The sequence below is a fragment of the Ornithodoros turicata genome, chromosome 7 (genome assembly GCF_037126465.1).
Source record: "Ornithodoros turicata isolate Travis chromosome 7, ASM3712646v1, whole genome shotgun sequence".
NCBI classification, from domain to species: Eukaryota; Metazoa; Arthropoda; class Arachnida; order Ixodida; family Argasidae; genus Ornithodoros; species Ornithodoros turicata.
Window position 1 is genome coordinate 43,737,501 of NC_088207.1, and position 15,648 is coordinate 43,753,148.

General features: G+C 45.6%; 2 protein-coding genes and 1 long non-coding RNA gene across 4 annotated transcripts in view; 1 reads left to right on the forward strand and 2 right to left on the reverse strand.

Annotated features, from left to right (window-relative positions):
• Nucleotides 1-1,333, reverse strand: part of LOC135401184 (single-minded homolog 2-like) — a 42,471-nt gene extending 41,138 nt beyond the window's left edge. Inside the window, exon 1 of the mRNA XM_064633437.1 lies at nucleotides 1,057-1,333. The gene's annotated coding sequence lies outside the window, so the exon portion shown is untranslated. The remainder of the gene's footprint in view (nucleotides 1-1,056) is intronic.
• A 4,449-nt stretch (nucleotides 1,334-5,782) lies between these two features.
• Nucleotides 5,783-15,029, reverse strand: LOC135401185 (uncharacterized). 2 transcript variants are annotated; one of them, XR_010424745.1, is made up of 3 exons: nucleotides 14,942-15,029; nucleotides 7,926-8,043; nucleotides 5,783-6,068 (listed from the first exon to the last, which is right to left on the reverse strand). It is a non-coding gene; the product is annotated as an uncharacterized LOC135401185 (long non-coding RNA). The 2 variants fall into 2 exon arrangements; XR_010424746.1 differs by lacking the exon at nucleotides 5,783-6,068 and adding an exon at nucleotides 7,517-7,837.
• LOC135401183 (ras-related protein Rab-39B-like) lies at nucleotides 9,568-13,266 on the forward strand. The gene is made up of 3 exons (XM_064633436.1): nucleotides 9,568-9,912; nucleotides 10,288-10,429; nucleotides 11,180-13,266. Exons 1-3 carry the CDS (start codon nucleotides 9,695-9,697, stop codon nucleotides 11,468-11,470), a joined length of 651 nt encoding a protein of 216 aa, XP_064489506.1. The 5' UTR covers nucleotides 9,568-9,694; the 3' UTR covers nucleotides 11,471-13,266.
• Nucleotides 15,030-15,648: the final 619 nt, after the last annotated feature.

Below are 15,648 nucleotides of genomic sequence, written 5' to 3' on the forward strand. Positions count from 1 at the left end.
CGCCACCCTATAGTTACTATGGGAGCGATAGCCCTACACACACACACACATGTACATTGGATGGTGACGTGGCAGGCCACTCACCGACGCTATGGAGACAGTCTTACGTAAAGCTTCATAGCTTCATGACGAAAAGGAGAAGCGTGATACAAAACAGGAGGAAGAGAGAAGCACACGGGACAAGCTCACCAACTGGCCCAACACCTCGTATTGTTGTAAGCTCCATAGCTTATCATTTTAACACCTTACTAACAACGAGCTTTCACGTTATCGTTCTCGAGCAGCTGGTCTCACGCTAATTAGATTTCCAGTTTTCGCTACTACCATCATCACCACCATCGTCATCATCATCTATAGTTCGGATTGTACAAGCATGAAATTAATGTTGACCTGCAGGTGAACGTATACACCTTGACGAATGACAGTCTACCTCTTCAGCACAACCCCCGCCCCCGCTCAGGCCTGATAGATTGGTCTGATCAGGCTGGGCCAGGTCTTGGGCCAGATCTTGGCCAGGTCCAAGACCAGATCTCTGCCAGGAGGGGCATTGTAAATCGGCACCGCATCGATCAGCTTATTTCATGGTGTCTTACTTAGGGTATGAACCTGGCAACCAGGTCCGTTCTCTTAGTTGAGTCGCAGATAGAAAAAGCCAACATTTATCGCATACTGATACGATTGGCTTCGCATGAAGTGAAGTCTGCTGGTATACAAGGACCGACTCTGTTAAAAGAAATATCTTGACCCCTTCTCCATGGGGTTACCCTAAGATACGTCACAATACGAAACAAAGTCTAATCTAGCTCAAGCAAACAACAGAAAGTTCTTCTGTCCTTATTCGTGCAAAATATTGCAAATGAATCATACCGCAGCCAAGCGGACACTGCTTTCTTTTTCTGAAAACCATGGAACGAAGTGCTAAACGAGGAAACCGTTGATTATAACAAAGAAGAAAAAAACGCGGAGTTTACAGGGTTTACGAGCTCCTACACATCCAATCCGCGATGAACCTAGATGGGTTCAATCCAAGAACCAAGGCACACAAACGCCACGTACCTTGCAGAAAGCAGACACGAGCCGCGAGCCGTCCGAGATGCCAATGGTCAAGTGCGTCAGCCTCCTTGACCACCGTTCAGAATCCAGATCCAGATCATGCTCGCTAGAATCGCTGCACGCAACTCGATGAACCTCGTCGGCTGCCGTCGATGCCCTCCACCAAAGACTATCCACAAAAGCGATAACTGTTCTTCATCAAGAATTTTGGGACAGAAGACCAACTCTTTTGAGGGAAGTGCGCGGGACCATCACCTGGAGGCAACCAATTTGAGGCTTGAGCCCACAAGCATCGACGGTTCAGAGGTCTCCGCCTTCCTTCTCTCCCAATTGGATATTCTATCCAGGTTTCTGGGGGTTCTCGATGGGATCGCGGGCGGAGTCTTCCAGCGCGTCGCACGGCGACAACAAAAAGAGGGAGTGGCTTAGCGTTGACGGCCCCTCCCACCTATTGTCGCTTTCCCCCTTTAAAGTGAGCCAGACTGCCTCGGTGTAGGGGTTCACTAATCTCGACTTCAGTAGCGCTAAACCGAGTGTAACCGGAGAGTGCGGGCAAAATTCTCCCCATGTCGGTTTCTCGCGCAGATGGTTCCCCAAACAGGTCCTCAGCTAAGAAACATTTCGACGGTGCCACGCAGTACACGGGACTTGCACATTCGAAAGAGCATCAAGAGCGAAGCATACGATGAAATGTGGGGGTTGGACGCTTCCGTCTGTCATGCAAGACAACGATGGTGAGAGTGTGGACAACTATATACCAGATCATAAGCTTCGTCATTGGAAGTGGAGTTGCTGTGCGGAACTTGTTGCTATGCGGATAAGGAGCCTGTTTCTGACAACGATGGTCAATGCCGAGGCCGTAAATTAAAACCCAGTATTTTTTACGAACCTGTGAAGATGAGTCCCCGATATTGATTACACAGAATTCCGAAACGAAAGTGAGTATTAATTAAAGGGCGCGTACGGCATACTTCAATAATGAGAACTCGGCTGTTTCATGCTGCGAACTAGGTACCTCCGTTTCAAAGTGTCACTTTCCATTACGGTGTACGTTGTCCAGGCTTTTTTTTTTTTTCACCAGCCCACAGGTACTGCAGCAACAAACCGGTGTAGTTAGCGAACTCTTAACACGTACGTTCAGCACTTAAGGCACACACAAGGCCAACCATTGCACAGAAATGATGCCGTTGTCTCTGCGATGAGTAAGCCTTTTTGTGAAAATTAACTTATCACCATAAAAGTCACAAAAAGGCGTACGTATGTCTCCCGTTTTCAGCAAATCGAGGGAGAGAACGATATGCCATTCGGGATGGTGGGACAGTTCCAGTCACATTGGCGCGGTCGTTCAACTGCAATGTATTTGCACGTGGGCACTCGTTAAATGCGTGCAGCTGCACACGGAAGCCGTGCAGCTTTAATGGGCATCAAATGGGCTTTAATAAAATCCGTGTTTTTCTTTTCCTCCATATCCCTATATACGACTGTAGTGAATAGGGACACGGAAGTGCTCTAAACCAGTAAGTGTTTTCGTTTCTATTATGTGACATTGTTTAAACAGTTTTGGGGTTCAAACTTGTTCCGAAGCATTTTCGTGGGGGAAGAAAAACATACATGATGTGGGAGTATCGGAGTGCCATGCCAGTGGAGTGTTTGCGTTGGGGAGCCCGAGTGTCAGCTGCGGTGCACGGACGTTCGACATAGACCGGAATGGAAATTGTGTTTGATTCGCACTTTTCTGTCACCAGGTTCGACAGTTTCAGTAAGCGGTTTTAGTGTTTGACTCTCTTGCGATGTGTATCCTGCGTGCTGTTGGTCATTTGCGCTTCTGCTAACGCTGACTGCAAGCGTTGTACCTTGTGTTTACGTGCAAAACACCGTCAGTTTCGCGTCCTCTATGTACAGAAGTCTGCAAGTAGACGAGGATCATGTGCGTATAGTTGGGGAAGAGGACGCTTTGTGGGAGATACAAGGAATGGTGATGTCACTAGTCAAGCTGCCTTGAATGGATGGACGAACGAAAATGTTGGGGAGTGTTTGTAGACAGGAAGGTTTTCATGATAATCGTTTGAGAAACGCGATAAGCCAACGGCCTTGTTCCTCTAAACTAGCTTAAGTCACGTTGCAGTAAATGAGGCAATTAAACATTAGAAGGACAAGCACGACACCCCAAGCAGCACAATGTACTGAAAGTTGAGTGCAATTGGGGTGGACGGTATGTGTCTCATCAATGTCCTTTAGCTTCACGACGGCGTTCAAGGCCTTCCACCTACCCGTCCACCTCTAATGCACTCGACTTTCAGTACATTGTGCTACCTGGGACAATCCCCACAACGCCCAGTTGCACACCTCAACTGAATAATGGCGGTTGAAGGGCATTTACATCACGTTACATCAATTACATCACGCTCTTGATCTTTGATTCGGCAGCTTACTTTACCGTCGTATCGTTTTCCTATAGCGATTCCGGTCCCTAAAACTCCCATCCATTCAACGGGCTTTAGAAGACCCAAAGACGACGTTGACCATGACGGTTCTGAAAACACGACAAGTCCATTGCCTTATTCACCTGAAGCGGCTTAAATCACGTTGCTGATGAAATATTACAGACATCGTTTCTCGTTAAAATAGCGACGTCGCGATTACTCTCATAAACAATTATCAGAGTCTAAATTGGCATCCCGCGTTGCCCAATATTGTATGCCGACAAAAATCGGCTTTACACACTTTACCCGCTTGGAAAATTGCGCGGATCTCAATCGCAACTAGAGCTTTCGCCATCGTGGTTCAGACAGTTTCCCAACTTACCCGTTATCCGAACACGACTTTAGAAGTAGCCTGTGCATATTACTTTCAAAGCATACACAATCACAAACAGAACACCAAGTGAACAACAAGTCGGAAAACGCCAGTACAAAGAATATGTGCGAGATGTACGCTTCACTGCATTGCTCCTGGACAATGCAGGCAGAGTACGCTTTAAAGGAGCATAGAGTCAGCTGCATGACTGGCGATAACCGTAAGGCCTTGAAAAGTGGACAGGACAGGACAGGACAGGACAGGACAGAAAAACATGGAGAGGTTAGTCCCGACCCGAGGATAGGTTTCTATTGCATGAGGGAGGATTCGAAACGTAACTGAACAGCCCTATGACATCATTGAGACTGAGTAGCCCGCAGATTCATGCCCGCAGGACCTCACTCCGTGCGAAGTGGAGTCAACTTAGAGTCAACTTTGACAACATCAGAATTCGGCGACCAATGACAATTCAGTATGGTGATGAACGGCTGTCACTACAGTAAGTGTAAGAGTAAAGGGTTCCCCTCCGCGATGACATGAAGTGCAACAATGACTTCCGCTATGCCTCGCCTAGACGAGAAGGGTCTCTTGCAGAGCTAGCTAATACTTAGGCTGCGTTCACACGGGGCACCAACTATGAGCTGTTGTGGAGTTGGTGGCAGTCGGCTGACATCACCAACCTCCGCCAACTCGGGTTGCTCCGAATCGGTCACCGACCGAAACCTCCAGAAAGTTGGTTTGTTTTCTGGCCAATCAACGAGAGAAGCATTGCTACGGGGTTCCCGATGGCGTGATGTGATTTCGTTTGTGCGGTACTACCCGGCAAGTGTTCAGATCTTGCATGTGTAGCTGAAAAATAATTCATCTTTTAAGTAAGGTCATACAAAGCATATCTATAGGCATCTTTTTTGAAGAAAAGGCACCATCAGTTGGACTCGAACCCGCACACTCCGATTGCCGCAAGGTTCCACGATGACTCATCATCATCCTGAAGTTTCAATTTGCAATCGATTTCAACTGATTTCAGCCCATACACTACTAAAGAAGGTGACTGACAGGACGCTGTGTTATCCAATGCGTCACGCAAGAAGAGAAGTAATGTTTACACTACTGATGCACCATTATGTTAGGTTCTTGTATATTACTGCCACGTGTAGACCATGCACTTCAAACCACGAGTATCACCGTTGACAACTTATCCGATAATCAAGTGGTGTTTCGTTTTTTTTTTTTTCAACTTGATTTGATTATTAATGTGATTAAATTACATTAAGTTGGTTAAGGGCTCTAATCAACTTAATGTAATCTAATCATAATCACTTAGACACTCATTTAGACGGCAAGCGCAGAAGTCAGCTTTAATGTCGGCAATAGCACGTCACTCATAGTTATAGCCCTTTTTTTCTCTTTTGGGAATAGCAAGTCAGCCTTGGCTTGTCTGACGTTTTCCCCCTTTCCTTTATCTTTAATAAACATATCCACCACCACCCTCCCCCCATGGGCACGCGCTTTTAAAGTTTTCCATTGGTTACCACTCATGTATTCATCTGAACAAAGAACTTGTTGGATCGGTCTGCTATATGCACCTTCCTCATTGCACAATTAAAGAGGAAAAAAAGTATCGTGATACTGAATCGACTCAAATCAATGATGACCCGTCAGCACTGCCCACAATGCGCTGACAGGTATAATTATTTTGTCGTGTCATCCTTGCTATCCACAATGGTGTGTATTGTCATGCGTGCATTGCATTGTCATCAAGTAGCGCTGTGGATGTAGCAACCTCTCCACCTATCCCCTACTACAATCTCCACCTCACCAATTACAATTGTAATAAAAGTAACAATTAAAAGCACAAGGTTGCCGGTGTATATATGGTTGCTTTTTACACATCGTTCGCGGATCGACGTAAGAAGCTGTTTCGAGTGTTGGCTTTTATGTTTTTTTTCTCTAGAGACTTTGTTTTGCGTTGCTCCCACTGTTGCGTGCTTTAGGCGATAGCATTGTGGCCTGGTACCGGACTTGAGAAAGAAGTCGAGGATATGGGCCTCCCCTTACCAAAACCTTCTGGAACAACGACAGATTGCTTGCTCATCACATCATTCTGTAGCAGGATGTCCGCCAACGATGCGTCGCTCAAAGGTGTAGATATTGTTGGACAGCACGCGACCAGACGCCTGTAGTGGGCCATACTTTTCGTGCTCCATATATCACTGTACCTGAAATATAAATTGTTCTGAAACGTCATGAAATAGAACGACTGCCAATGGATGGCCCACTAATTTCCAAGGGACATCCTCGCGGTACGAGTTCCTACACGTAGTAATACGGTAATAGGCACTTAGCTGATGCGTCAGGCGCACAAAGGCCTTAGAGCCGGGTGGTTGGTATTCGCACATCTTAGCAGATATAGCAGTACGCTTAAGGTGCCACTACGGAGTAAATCTCGTGTCTTCAGAATCCTACCAAAGTTATGTTACTGAAGTCTTTATGTCTCGCTTTACATTCCTGCAAAATATTTTGGCTCCACTTGACGCGAAAGCAAGAGAAAATTAATTTCTATTTTTGAGAACTGTGACGTCATGTTAGGTTCCGACAGAGAGCCCGGCTCTCATCTGGCAACGTTGTGTCCCTTCGCGTCTTCCGTGGGGGTGTGTAGGGGGGGGGGACTCATTTTTTTGCACTCCGTTAGCGGAGCCCCACGTGACATATCCTCCGATCTTCGACATGACACAAGGAGGGAGAAGACATCCTCCATTTTCCCCTCTTTTGATTAACGTCACGTGACGTCTCCACCAAGTGACCCTCCCCGGGCGCCGGCGTCGTTGCTAGGAGACGAGCGCCCTATACAGAACATGACATCATTGCAATTCGTGCGCTTATGATTACGTCACCCGCTCCTCGCGTCATCGAAACTTGTGGAGGCTCAGCAGATCTTCAAAAACTGACAGCAATGCACAGCGTTTTTAAACAGGATTGAAATATCGCGTTCGCGTATAGAAAACCTTGAGGCACCTTCTTTTCACGGACTAAATAAAATAAACGCTGTTTTCCCGAGTCGGGAGTGGCACTTTAAAATAGTACTTCTCCGCATAACGCGCTTTCAGCAAAGCGTAATCCCGAATGACATCGTGTTCTATGTTCTCTCCCCTGATTTGTTGAAAACGTGAAGCGTACGCCTCTTTGTTACACGTATGCAGTTATGTTAATTGTCACAAAAAGGCGTACGTCCCGCGCTTTCCACAAATCATGTGTGAGAACGGCATCTCAAAAGCGATAAAAACTCCAGGGCATGGTACGAAAAGCACAGACACTGTGGCACTGAACTGGCAATCAATCTTTCTTCTTTCAAGCAACGCTCCTATATGCTCCACCCTTTTCTCAGACCGCCTCTCCTTGTACTACAATAGTTCTAACCTAATGGTTAATTAAACCTAATGGTTTTAATGGTTAAATGATGTGGTAATGGTTCTGCAATTGTTGGCATTGGGCGTGTTATGTGTGTGAAGTTCGCTGGGATAGTCTGTAGCCTTCAACATATAGCCGAGTCAGCGCAGTGAGACACGAGCAGAAAGTAACATAGAGGAGACACTGATAGAAATATCAGCACAGAAAACAAGAACTGAGGAAACAGACAGCACGACTGCTTACTCTCAACTGGCAGACATCTATTGGCGAAACAGTGTATAACTATATAGAGAAAAAGCAAGAAAGACTAAAAGGAACGCGTGCATAAGCTCAACATAAAACCAGGATCTTTCACGGCCTTGTGGTATCGTTCAAAAGAGTTTCTCTCCAAAAATATACGTCTTTTGACCAACGACCGGATTTCATACAGTAGCATGTCAATCTTCTGTCAGGCCTGATGACACCTCTCTCTGGCCCCATTCGCCTGTCAGGAAGACCGCGAGGACTACCCTGGCCAGCTGAACTCTGTATCGCCGGCTGTGGTTTCCTAAAAGATGGGCGACCAGCCACTTTCCCCACACTGAAAGAGACTACAACATTAGTCCCGCTCCCGTTGTACCGCATTCTGACTGCCTTCTAGTGGACATTGCTGGACACAACTCGCTTACCAACCGGGATGCTCGAGAACCGTTGCTCTGTGGGGTGTGGGGTAGAACAGTGTCCAAGATGTGGAGGAGAGCGGGCAACCACCTTCAGCTCGTGATACGAACATCTTTTGTGGCAACCCTGAAATGGGCAAGCAGTTCTTCGTTACAGTTGCTCCCCATGGCAGCCCCGTAGTGTCGTCCTGTGTATGTTACTGTGAGAGCCGTCCATACCCCATGCCATGACCAGCGCTCCCACTCTGAGCGGCGACGCGACGCTCAGCTGCAAACCTTGGAGTACCCACGTGACCGATTGACTTACGTTGACCAGTACTATGCCAGTACCCAGTTGTGCGGGAGATGACATTCTCTTTGCGTTCATCGTCTTGCCCTGGACCGTCGCTGCAGCAATGGCGCGTAGTTTTGTACTCGTAACGTTAATATATGAGCCTCAATAAATATACTCGTCTGCCTCTACGTCCTCTGCCTTTGTCCAGCCTGGCCACCTCACATTACACTTATTAACGCAGAACAGAACCCGGCTTCCAAGAAGAATTACCCACAATGATTGCCGTTACAGAAGAAGGTCCAATATTGATGTTTGGCGTTTTTTGCGCAACAGCATCGGAGAAGAAGGTCCAATAGAGTGGTCTGTGACCTCTGTGACGTACAACTCTTCAAAGCAGTGTTACAGTATGGTACCATGTGTTTCCATTGAATGAAGCAGCAAACAGGATAAATCCCAATACGCGTACTCGCTGACCTCATCGACCCTGATACGTATTATGTAAGGCTCAGTTCAGACTCAAACTCAGAAATTACGTGGTTGACTGTGTGCATTGTGGTCCGTAGCAGTCCAACTGCATTCAGGTGAAGCCATCAATACGAACGCAGATCCAGAAATATAGTGCAAAAAGGCTGCTATGATTCAATGAAGCCCGAAGGACAGAATGAAACACAACCAAAAATCAAAAAGTTGCGTTTGGTGTCATTCGACATCTGAGGAGATAGTGCAGAATCCAAGAAGCACTTGAAGACCTGGTAAGTGTATAAAAACTAAGCAACTGAAACGGAAATTAGAAACAAACATTAAAATGTTATCAGTGTGCATGCAAAATCCAACAAGCCATTAAAATCCAATCCACAGAGCGATAAAACAAATGCTGGTGATATGATCCATACTGAAAAACCCCGAGACGAGGGACACGGAAAAAGGAGACACGGTAAGGGGTCCCCCTTTTCCGTGTCCCTCGTCTCGGGGTTTTCCAGTATGGATCATGAAAAAATTAGAACACGGAAATCAGGATTAAAAATTGAGCAACACGCAAAAGTATGCTGCTGGATTAGAATCAGCTCAAAATATGCATAGTTATCGGCATAACACTGCCGGCCCTTGTTTAGCACCTGAATGCTGGCACTTGTCAGCTTCATTCCCCTTCTAAATCTGCAAGTGTACAGAGTGCAGTGTGAGCAAAAATTTTGCTAACCAGAGCTCATCGAACGTCCACTCCCGACTCGTCGATTCAGTTCAATCTGCGTTCAATAGTAACGCCCGGTTCAAATATGGCGCCTAGATCTCCAAAACATGGCGTCGTGTGTGGGCAAGTGCGCACCTAAGTTGACGCTACTTTTCTCATATGTTGATATCAGTTGATATATTTATGACGCCGCTACCCGAAATGTGAGGAGTGGACACTGAGATCAGTGGTTGAAGCCAGTTACTGCTATCGTTTCAGCTTAATGATGGCAACTATTGAACGAGGTTTTTTTATAACATAATAAATGGAGCGAAGATGGTCGAGCCGATTTTTGAGTACCAGTTCCGGCTAATCCTTATTGGTGACAGCACAGTTGGAAAGAGCACGCTTCTCAGGTCTTTTACAGACGGCAAGTTTACTGACATTTCTGACCCCACTGTTGGTGTCGATTTCTTTGCACGACTAATCGAAGTTAAGCAAGACGTCAGAGTGAAGCTGCAACTATGGGACACGGCGGGTCAGGAACGCTTTCGGTAAGAATATTGCCACACAATTACCCTATTACGTAAGCGAAGTATGTGTGTTTGTGTTGATAGAATGCGTGCTCATTTAATGGTACGCGTGACATGTGACTACACAACATGATCGTAACGTAGAGAAAATTAGATTATGGTACTGCGCGACCTAAAGGTGTTTGAAATGGTTTCCTGTGCATCTTTGTACTGGTGCCAATGGTACAGCTTACTGATGTATGGTCTTGTGTGGAAGTATCTTGAGTAGCAAACGCTCAGAACATTGACAAACAGACTGTGGTCTCGCGTGAAACGTTTCAAGCTTTGTTCTGACCCAGTTGTACTTGTACCTTTCTTTGTACTTGTTCCTTTCTCACTGCTCGTGATTGCTTTCAGCTCGATCACAAGGTCCTATTACCGCAACTCAGTTGGAGCATTATTGCTGTACGACATAACAAGACGGTCGACGTTCGAGCATTTAGTGGACTGGCTGTTTGAAGTGAAGAGACACATCGAACCTCAGAAGGTTATCTACCAGGTACCAGGTTTGTTTAATATTTCGAAAACAGAAGTAACTTATGCCCCACATTAACAACTATGAGGAACTGGACTGAGTGCGGTAACACGAGACACAGATTAAGCAGACAATGCCTCCTAGGGTGCCTTGTGTTTCTCGTGTTACTGCATTCAGTCCAGTTCTCTTTTATGTTGTACCAACAAGCCGAAAAATCGGTGTTGCTTATTAACAACTACATTATGGTCATTTGAGGTTGCATTACAAAATGCCCTTGCTTGGTGAAAAATGTTAATTAGCTGTTGTGTCCTGGGTCGGTAGGCAATTTGTAAAGATAAGAACCTATTCCTTTTCTGGATTGCACTTTGGAACCTCTCCAAAAGATAAAACTAATACAATTGGTAGCCGCCTGACCTGTCTGTCCTCTTTGTCAAGTTATTTCGGACAAAGCATTTTATCACTGACCGTACACGAACCATCCCACGCTTCTAATGAAATGTGGAACTAATTGTGTTGCCCCCCTCTTTGTCCTTTCAACATTGATCAGCTTATCTGTATAAATCTACCATGGAAGATACGTGGAGAATGAATAGAGAATGAACGTAGAAAGCTTCAGTGTTGTTTTCGGAATGTTTGTGAAGACGTTGTACTAGTGAGGCATCTGTGATAATCATCATGGTGGTGGCATAATATGCAACCTTGCTTCTTCAGCACTTATGCAGTTTACGTCTCACTGAAGAACCCAGAATTAATTTCAGTCTTTTCCACCTCCAGGTTGTGGCTTGTAAGGCCGATATGGAGTCAGCACGCGAGGTAAGCACGGAGGAAGGGGCGGCATTTGCCGAATTCTACGGAGTGCGCTTCCTGGAAACTTCGGCAAAGACGGGCTACAATGTGGAAGAGACTTTCGAGACGATAGCTTGCGACATCTATGCCAAGCTAGAGTCTGGGGAGTTCCGGCTGGAGGACGGCTGGGACGGCATCAAGGCCGGCTTTGCACGGCCTAGTCTACAGCTGCACACGGATATTCCAGAAGCAAAAGCCGAGACTGCGAGTTGCTGTTAAGATTCCAAAATATCCCATTCAGTAGCAAACGGATACGAACGAAGTACAGTCCCTGCTAGGTGTGCGTAGATCACTGCTTCGTGAACGTAGCATTATCGTAGAAATGTGTTGCATGCTGTGCGGATGAGGCAAAAAACCGAACAACCCACGTGCCGGTGTCCTTGCATTCCACGCTGATGCTGTAAATTTGCTTGAAAAGGGAATGCGTATACGGTCGAAGGGAGAGAATGTCCCGTCCTATGTAAAGTGTATCTCGCAGGTGTTACTTAAGGATGGAGAAAAATGGAAAGCCTACGTTGCTTACAACATCTTGAATTTTTAAATGACAGCTCATCATTTGAGCCATGGTGTTGCGAGCGTATGGATGCTTTCGTTCGTTGGTATTGACGACCCTCCTCGAAGGGTGACCATTCTTAGTTCTTGGCCATAGTGAATGCAGTTGGAGACTCCTGCTTCTAAAGTGTGATGTAGAGAGCTGAGCTTTGCTAGTATGCATAGGACTTTATACACATCTCATAGAAGACTCTTTATGTGGATTCACAAGCAGACATGCACATAGTGCTTCATTCTCTGTCACATTATTCAGCAGAGGTAGTATTGCCACTGGCCAGACTGCATGTATCCTTATCAGACACAGTTCCGCTTGTCATTCGAGTGCCTGCATCCGTTGCTTGACTTTCAGCTACTAAGAACCACGAGAAACACTGCATTTTTATATTGAAAGAATTTTCGTACAATCATGAATTTCATACTTGGGGGTTCCTTTTTAACCCTTTAATCATGTGTGATGAGCTGAGCTTGCCACGAGTCATCTGCCATGTTGCAGTTTATAATGAGCGCACCTCGTCATGCATCTTTCGGTGCCGTTCGTACGGTACGTTTGGTGTATGACGATGTCAGCTCGTTACGTAACGTCACGTAAGGCCATTCAAAGTTTAGAACCATAAACAAATTAAACCATTTGGGTATAATTTATGCCTGAAGACAGGAAGCGTTAAGCTGTGAGGTGAAAAATGTACAGTTAACTTTGGAAGATCTTAGGTGGGCAGCCTCGTGACCTCGAGATCTAGGAAGATCTTAGGTGTACCTCAAAGTGAATACTTTACCAAAGGGAACATAGCCTAAGCGTACTGTTGGGGCATGTTTATCAACACACATAGTACAATGTGGCACCATGGGTAGAAGGTTATAGCGTGATTATGTTTATCATTTTGTTGTTAATGCTTCGTACACAAAGCACTGATACTTGAGTTATAAAGGTGCAATAATTAATTAATTACGGTAAAGTCAGAAACAGTACAGAAAAATGAACATGCCATGTGACGTTCATAAGAAGCCTAAGCTTAGCCTCACTTTATGAAAACTACCCTGACAGGTTAAGTTAGGTCAGGTTAACTCTATGATAACTTTAGTCATAATGGATAGTGTGATACTGTGCTTGTCACGTCCCCAGTGCCACTGATAGTTGCTTGGGCTTGCAATGGTGCTTCTGCTGCTGCCCGCATATTATCATTTACTCTCTAGTTTCGTCATCCGATAGAAAAATAATGCTTCTCATTTTGTAGCATGTCATATTGTAACATAATTTAGTCTCCCATTCACTTATGGTTCCATTCTGTTTGAAATCAATCTGTCTTTAATTGTACTTTGTCCCTTCAATGCGGAGTCTTTTCACAAAAAAAAAAGCACTTTCTTCACTTTTTGTCATAGCAGTTTTGTGTACATTTGTAAGAATATAATTTATGTATGGTGTGTTTTAAATTTCTTTAAGAGACTATAAAGTTTTATTCTGCTCATACTTTGTGTCATACATATGAGAACGTGCGTCTCTAGGCAGATTACGCATAGGGACGGTGGTAGCACTGCCCGAGTGGGTACCACCAGGAGAGCATGATGTGTAGGTTCCTGCACGTCAGTGTTCTGTCCCATTATGTAGTGCTGGCTAATGTTGTGCTATCACCATACAGATGATATTTCCTTTTACACTTTACCTTTTTATTTCTTCTTTATTCCCCTTTCCTGTATAATTTTTCCCAGTGTGTTGTGGTCTCCAGTCGTGCTGTTCTTTATTAAGAGCTACGAAACCCCCAGTGCTGGGCGAAAAAGAGGAACAGAGGAACACGAGACACGACACTGCACTGATGCACTCACGACGGTTGTCGTGTCTTGTTCTTCGTAGCGTCCTCTGTCCCTCTTTTAGGCCTAGCACTGGGGGTTTTATCGCTTATAATAATGAATAATAAACCAGCACAGATTTTAACCTTTTTCAACATTCTGTTCGTATTGCCCTACATCAATGTTTAAAAATATTATTTAACAGTATCTCCGCGATCCAGGATTTTTCTGATGGGAGGACCCGGTCTTGGACAGCATGCTACGTATACTCAACATAAAATCAACTGAAGCATTTGTTGACGCCAGAAATTCAAGAAATAAAACGCGGGGGAGTCCACGCACTCGAACTCCCCTTCTAGTTGAAACTAAAAGGAGGAGGCAAGCAAGCTGGTGTATACGATTGAACGGTAACGTCTCCTTGAGTCGGAGGAGTAACGTGGAGACGAAAACAGGACGGGACAAGATCCGACACGAAGACTAAAAGATCCGCGCCTGTCACCGCGGCGCTCTTTTGACTTCACATGCTGCTCATTTCATGTGTGCTCACTACATGTGTTTATGGAAGGAGGGATCTGGGACTCATCTTGTCACTACCTCGTTCAGATTTAGGGATCTCGAAATTTCGTGAAAGACTGCAAAACAAAAACTTGCGAAAGCTTTTTATTTGACCTGGCGTTATCGCTGGTGGGCAGGAAGCCCTGCTTTGCGCATAGCTTTTGGATGACTTGTCTCATAGGAGCACAACTGATAAGATAGGCAAGTGCTCGTTGCTGGCGGATAGAGTGCCGAATTTGGCACCGCGGAACACTTTCAGTGCAGGTCGAAGTTAGCCCGGAAAGCTGCAAAACGGCTAATCTGAAAGTTTACTACTTCTAGCCTCCAGTGTGTAATTAGGTGTCGGAAATTATGGATTTCCCCAGCATGCTCTCCGGTATTACTACACCCACCCTCCACCCCCCGAAACACAAAAAAAAAAATAAAAAATAAAAAATGATGTCATTCAGCTGCGTCTCAGTGAAGCGACAGCAAAAAAAGCAGCTCTTGCTGTCGCAACTCGTTTGTCCCGGCTTGATCGGAAGGTGGCAACGCACCGAGGAAAACGTGCTGGCAACGTTTCGATTCCGCAACGGATCCTACATCCTACACAATATTCAGAAAGAGTCGATGACTTCCACTTTCGGGCACCCCCCATATGCACGCCACAGATAATATCCACCAGGAATTTGCGCCGTTCCAGGCTCTCTTTCCCCCTAATTTTGAAGCCTGCAGCAGTTCTAGCGACTGCACATGGGTGATGAATGCAAATTACGGAGGCTGATTCAACAACTAGAAGAAGCACAATACATACACACTCACCAACGCCAGGAACTGTGAAAAGGTTCGAATCCTCCCCACTGGAACTTGCTGGCTTTTCGTCAAGCTACCGCCTTTGGGTATAGACAGGAATGAGAAGCACGTGGTTTGAGATGAAACGAACTCGGGGCGCATGGGAAAGTGCACATGAAGTTATCAGATATATGATTGTGCAGTTTCTGGGAGGTGCCGACTCTCTCGGTTGCTTTACCTCACCTAGCACAGTCGGATTTTTTATTTTTTTTATTTTTGCGATTGCCTGACCAAGCGAGCACAATGGGCTGAAAGTTGAAGTACAGGGCTCTGCGGCTCTGCATTTCATTTCGCAGATCTGCCCAACACCCAGAAGAAGCAACCTTGAACTACCCTTCCTCCCCGTGCACTCGCAGTGTTAGTGCACTTGGGATGGCTGGAAGGATGGGAAGTGCATATGTCCAGGCAGAATAAGCACCAAGAGTTAGTACCAGCGTATCTGATTTTCACGCTCCTGGGCAGTGTATGTTTCGTGTAGAATAACTAGTTGTTTTTCTGCTACTACACTGTGCGTCAATCAAAACACAGAAGACGATAACAGAAGTGGACGTTCTTCTGTGTAGCATAGTCCGCTTTGTCTACTTAGCTGCTCATAACTTCTAGGGATGTGCACTGTTGCTACATTTGAAACTGTTGCTACATAAAACCGTAGGATCAGCAATTTCACCGTGACTCTG

Coding starts and splice junctions, on each gene's coding strand:
- LOC135401183 (XM_064633436.1), top strand. CDS start 9,695: ATGGTCGAGCCGATTTTTGAGTACCAGTTCCGGCTAATCCTTATTGGT. Junction 9,913..10,287: donor GCGGGTCAGGAACGCTTTCG/GTAAGAATATTG, acceptor GATTGCTTTCAG/CTCGATCACAAGGTCCTATT. Junction 10,430..11,179: donor CTCAGAAGGTTATCTACCAG/GTACCAGGTTTG, acceptor TTCCACCTCCAG/GTTGTGGCTTGTAAGGCCGA.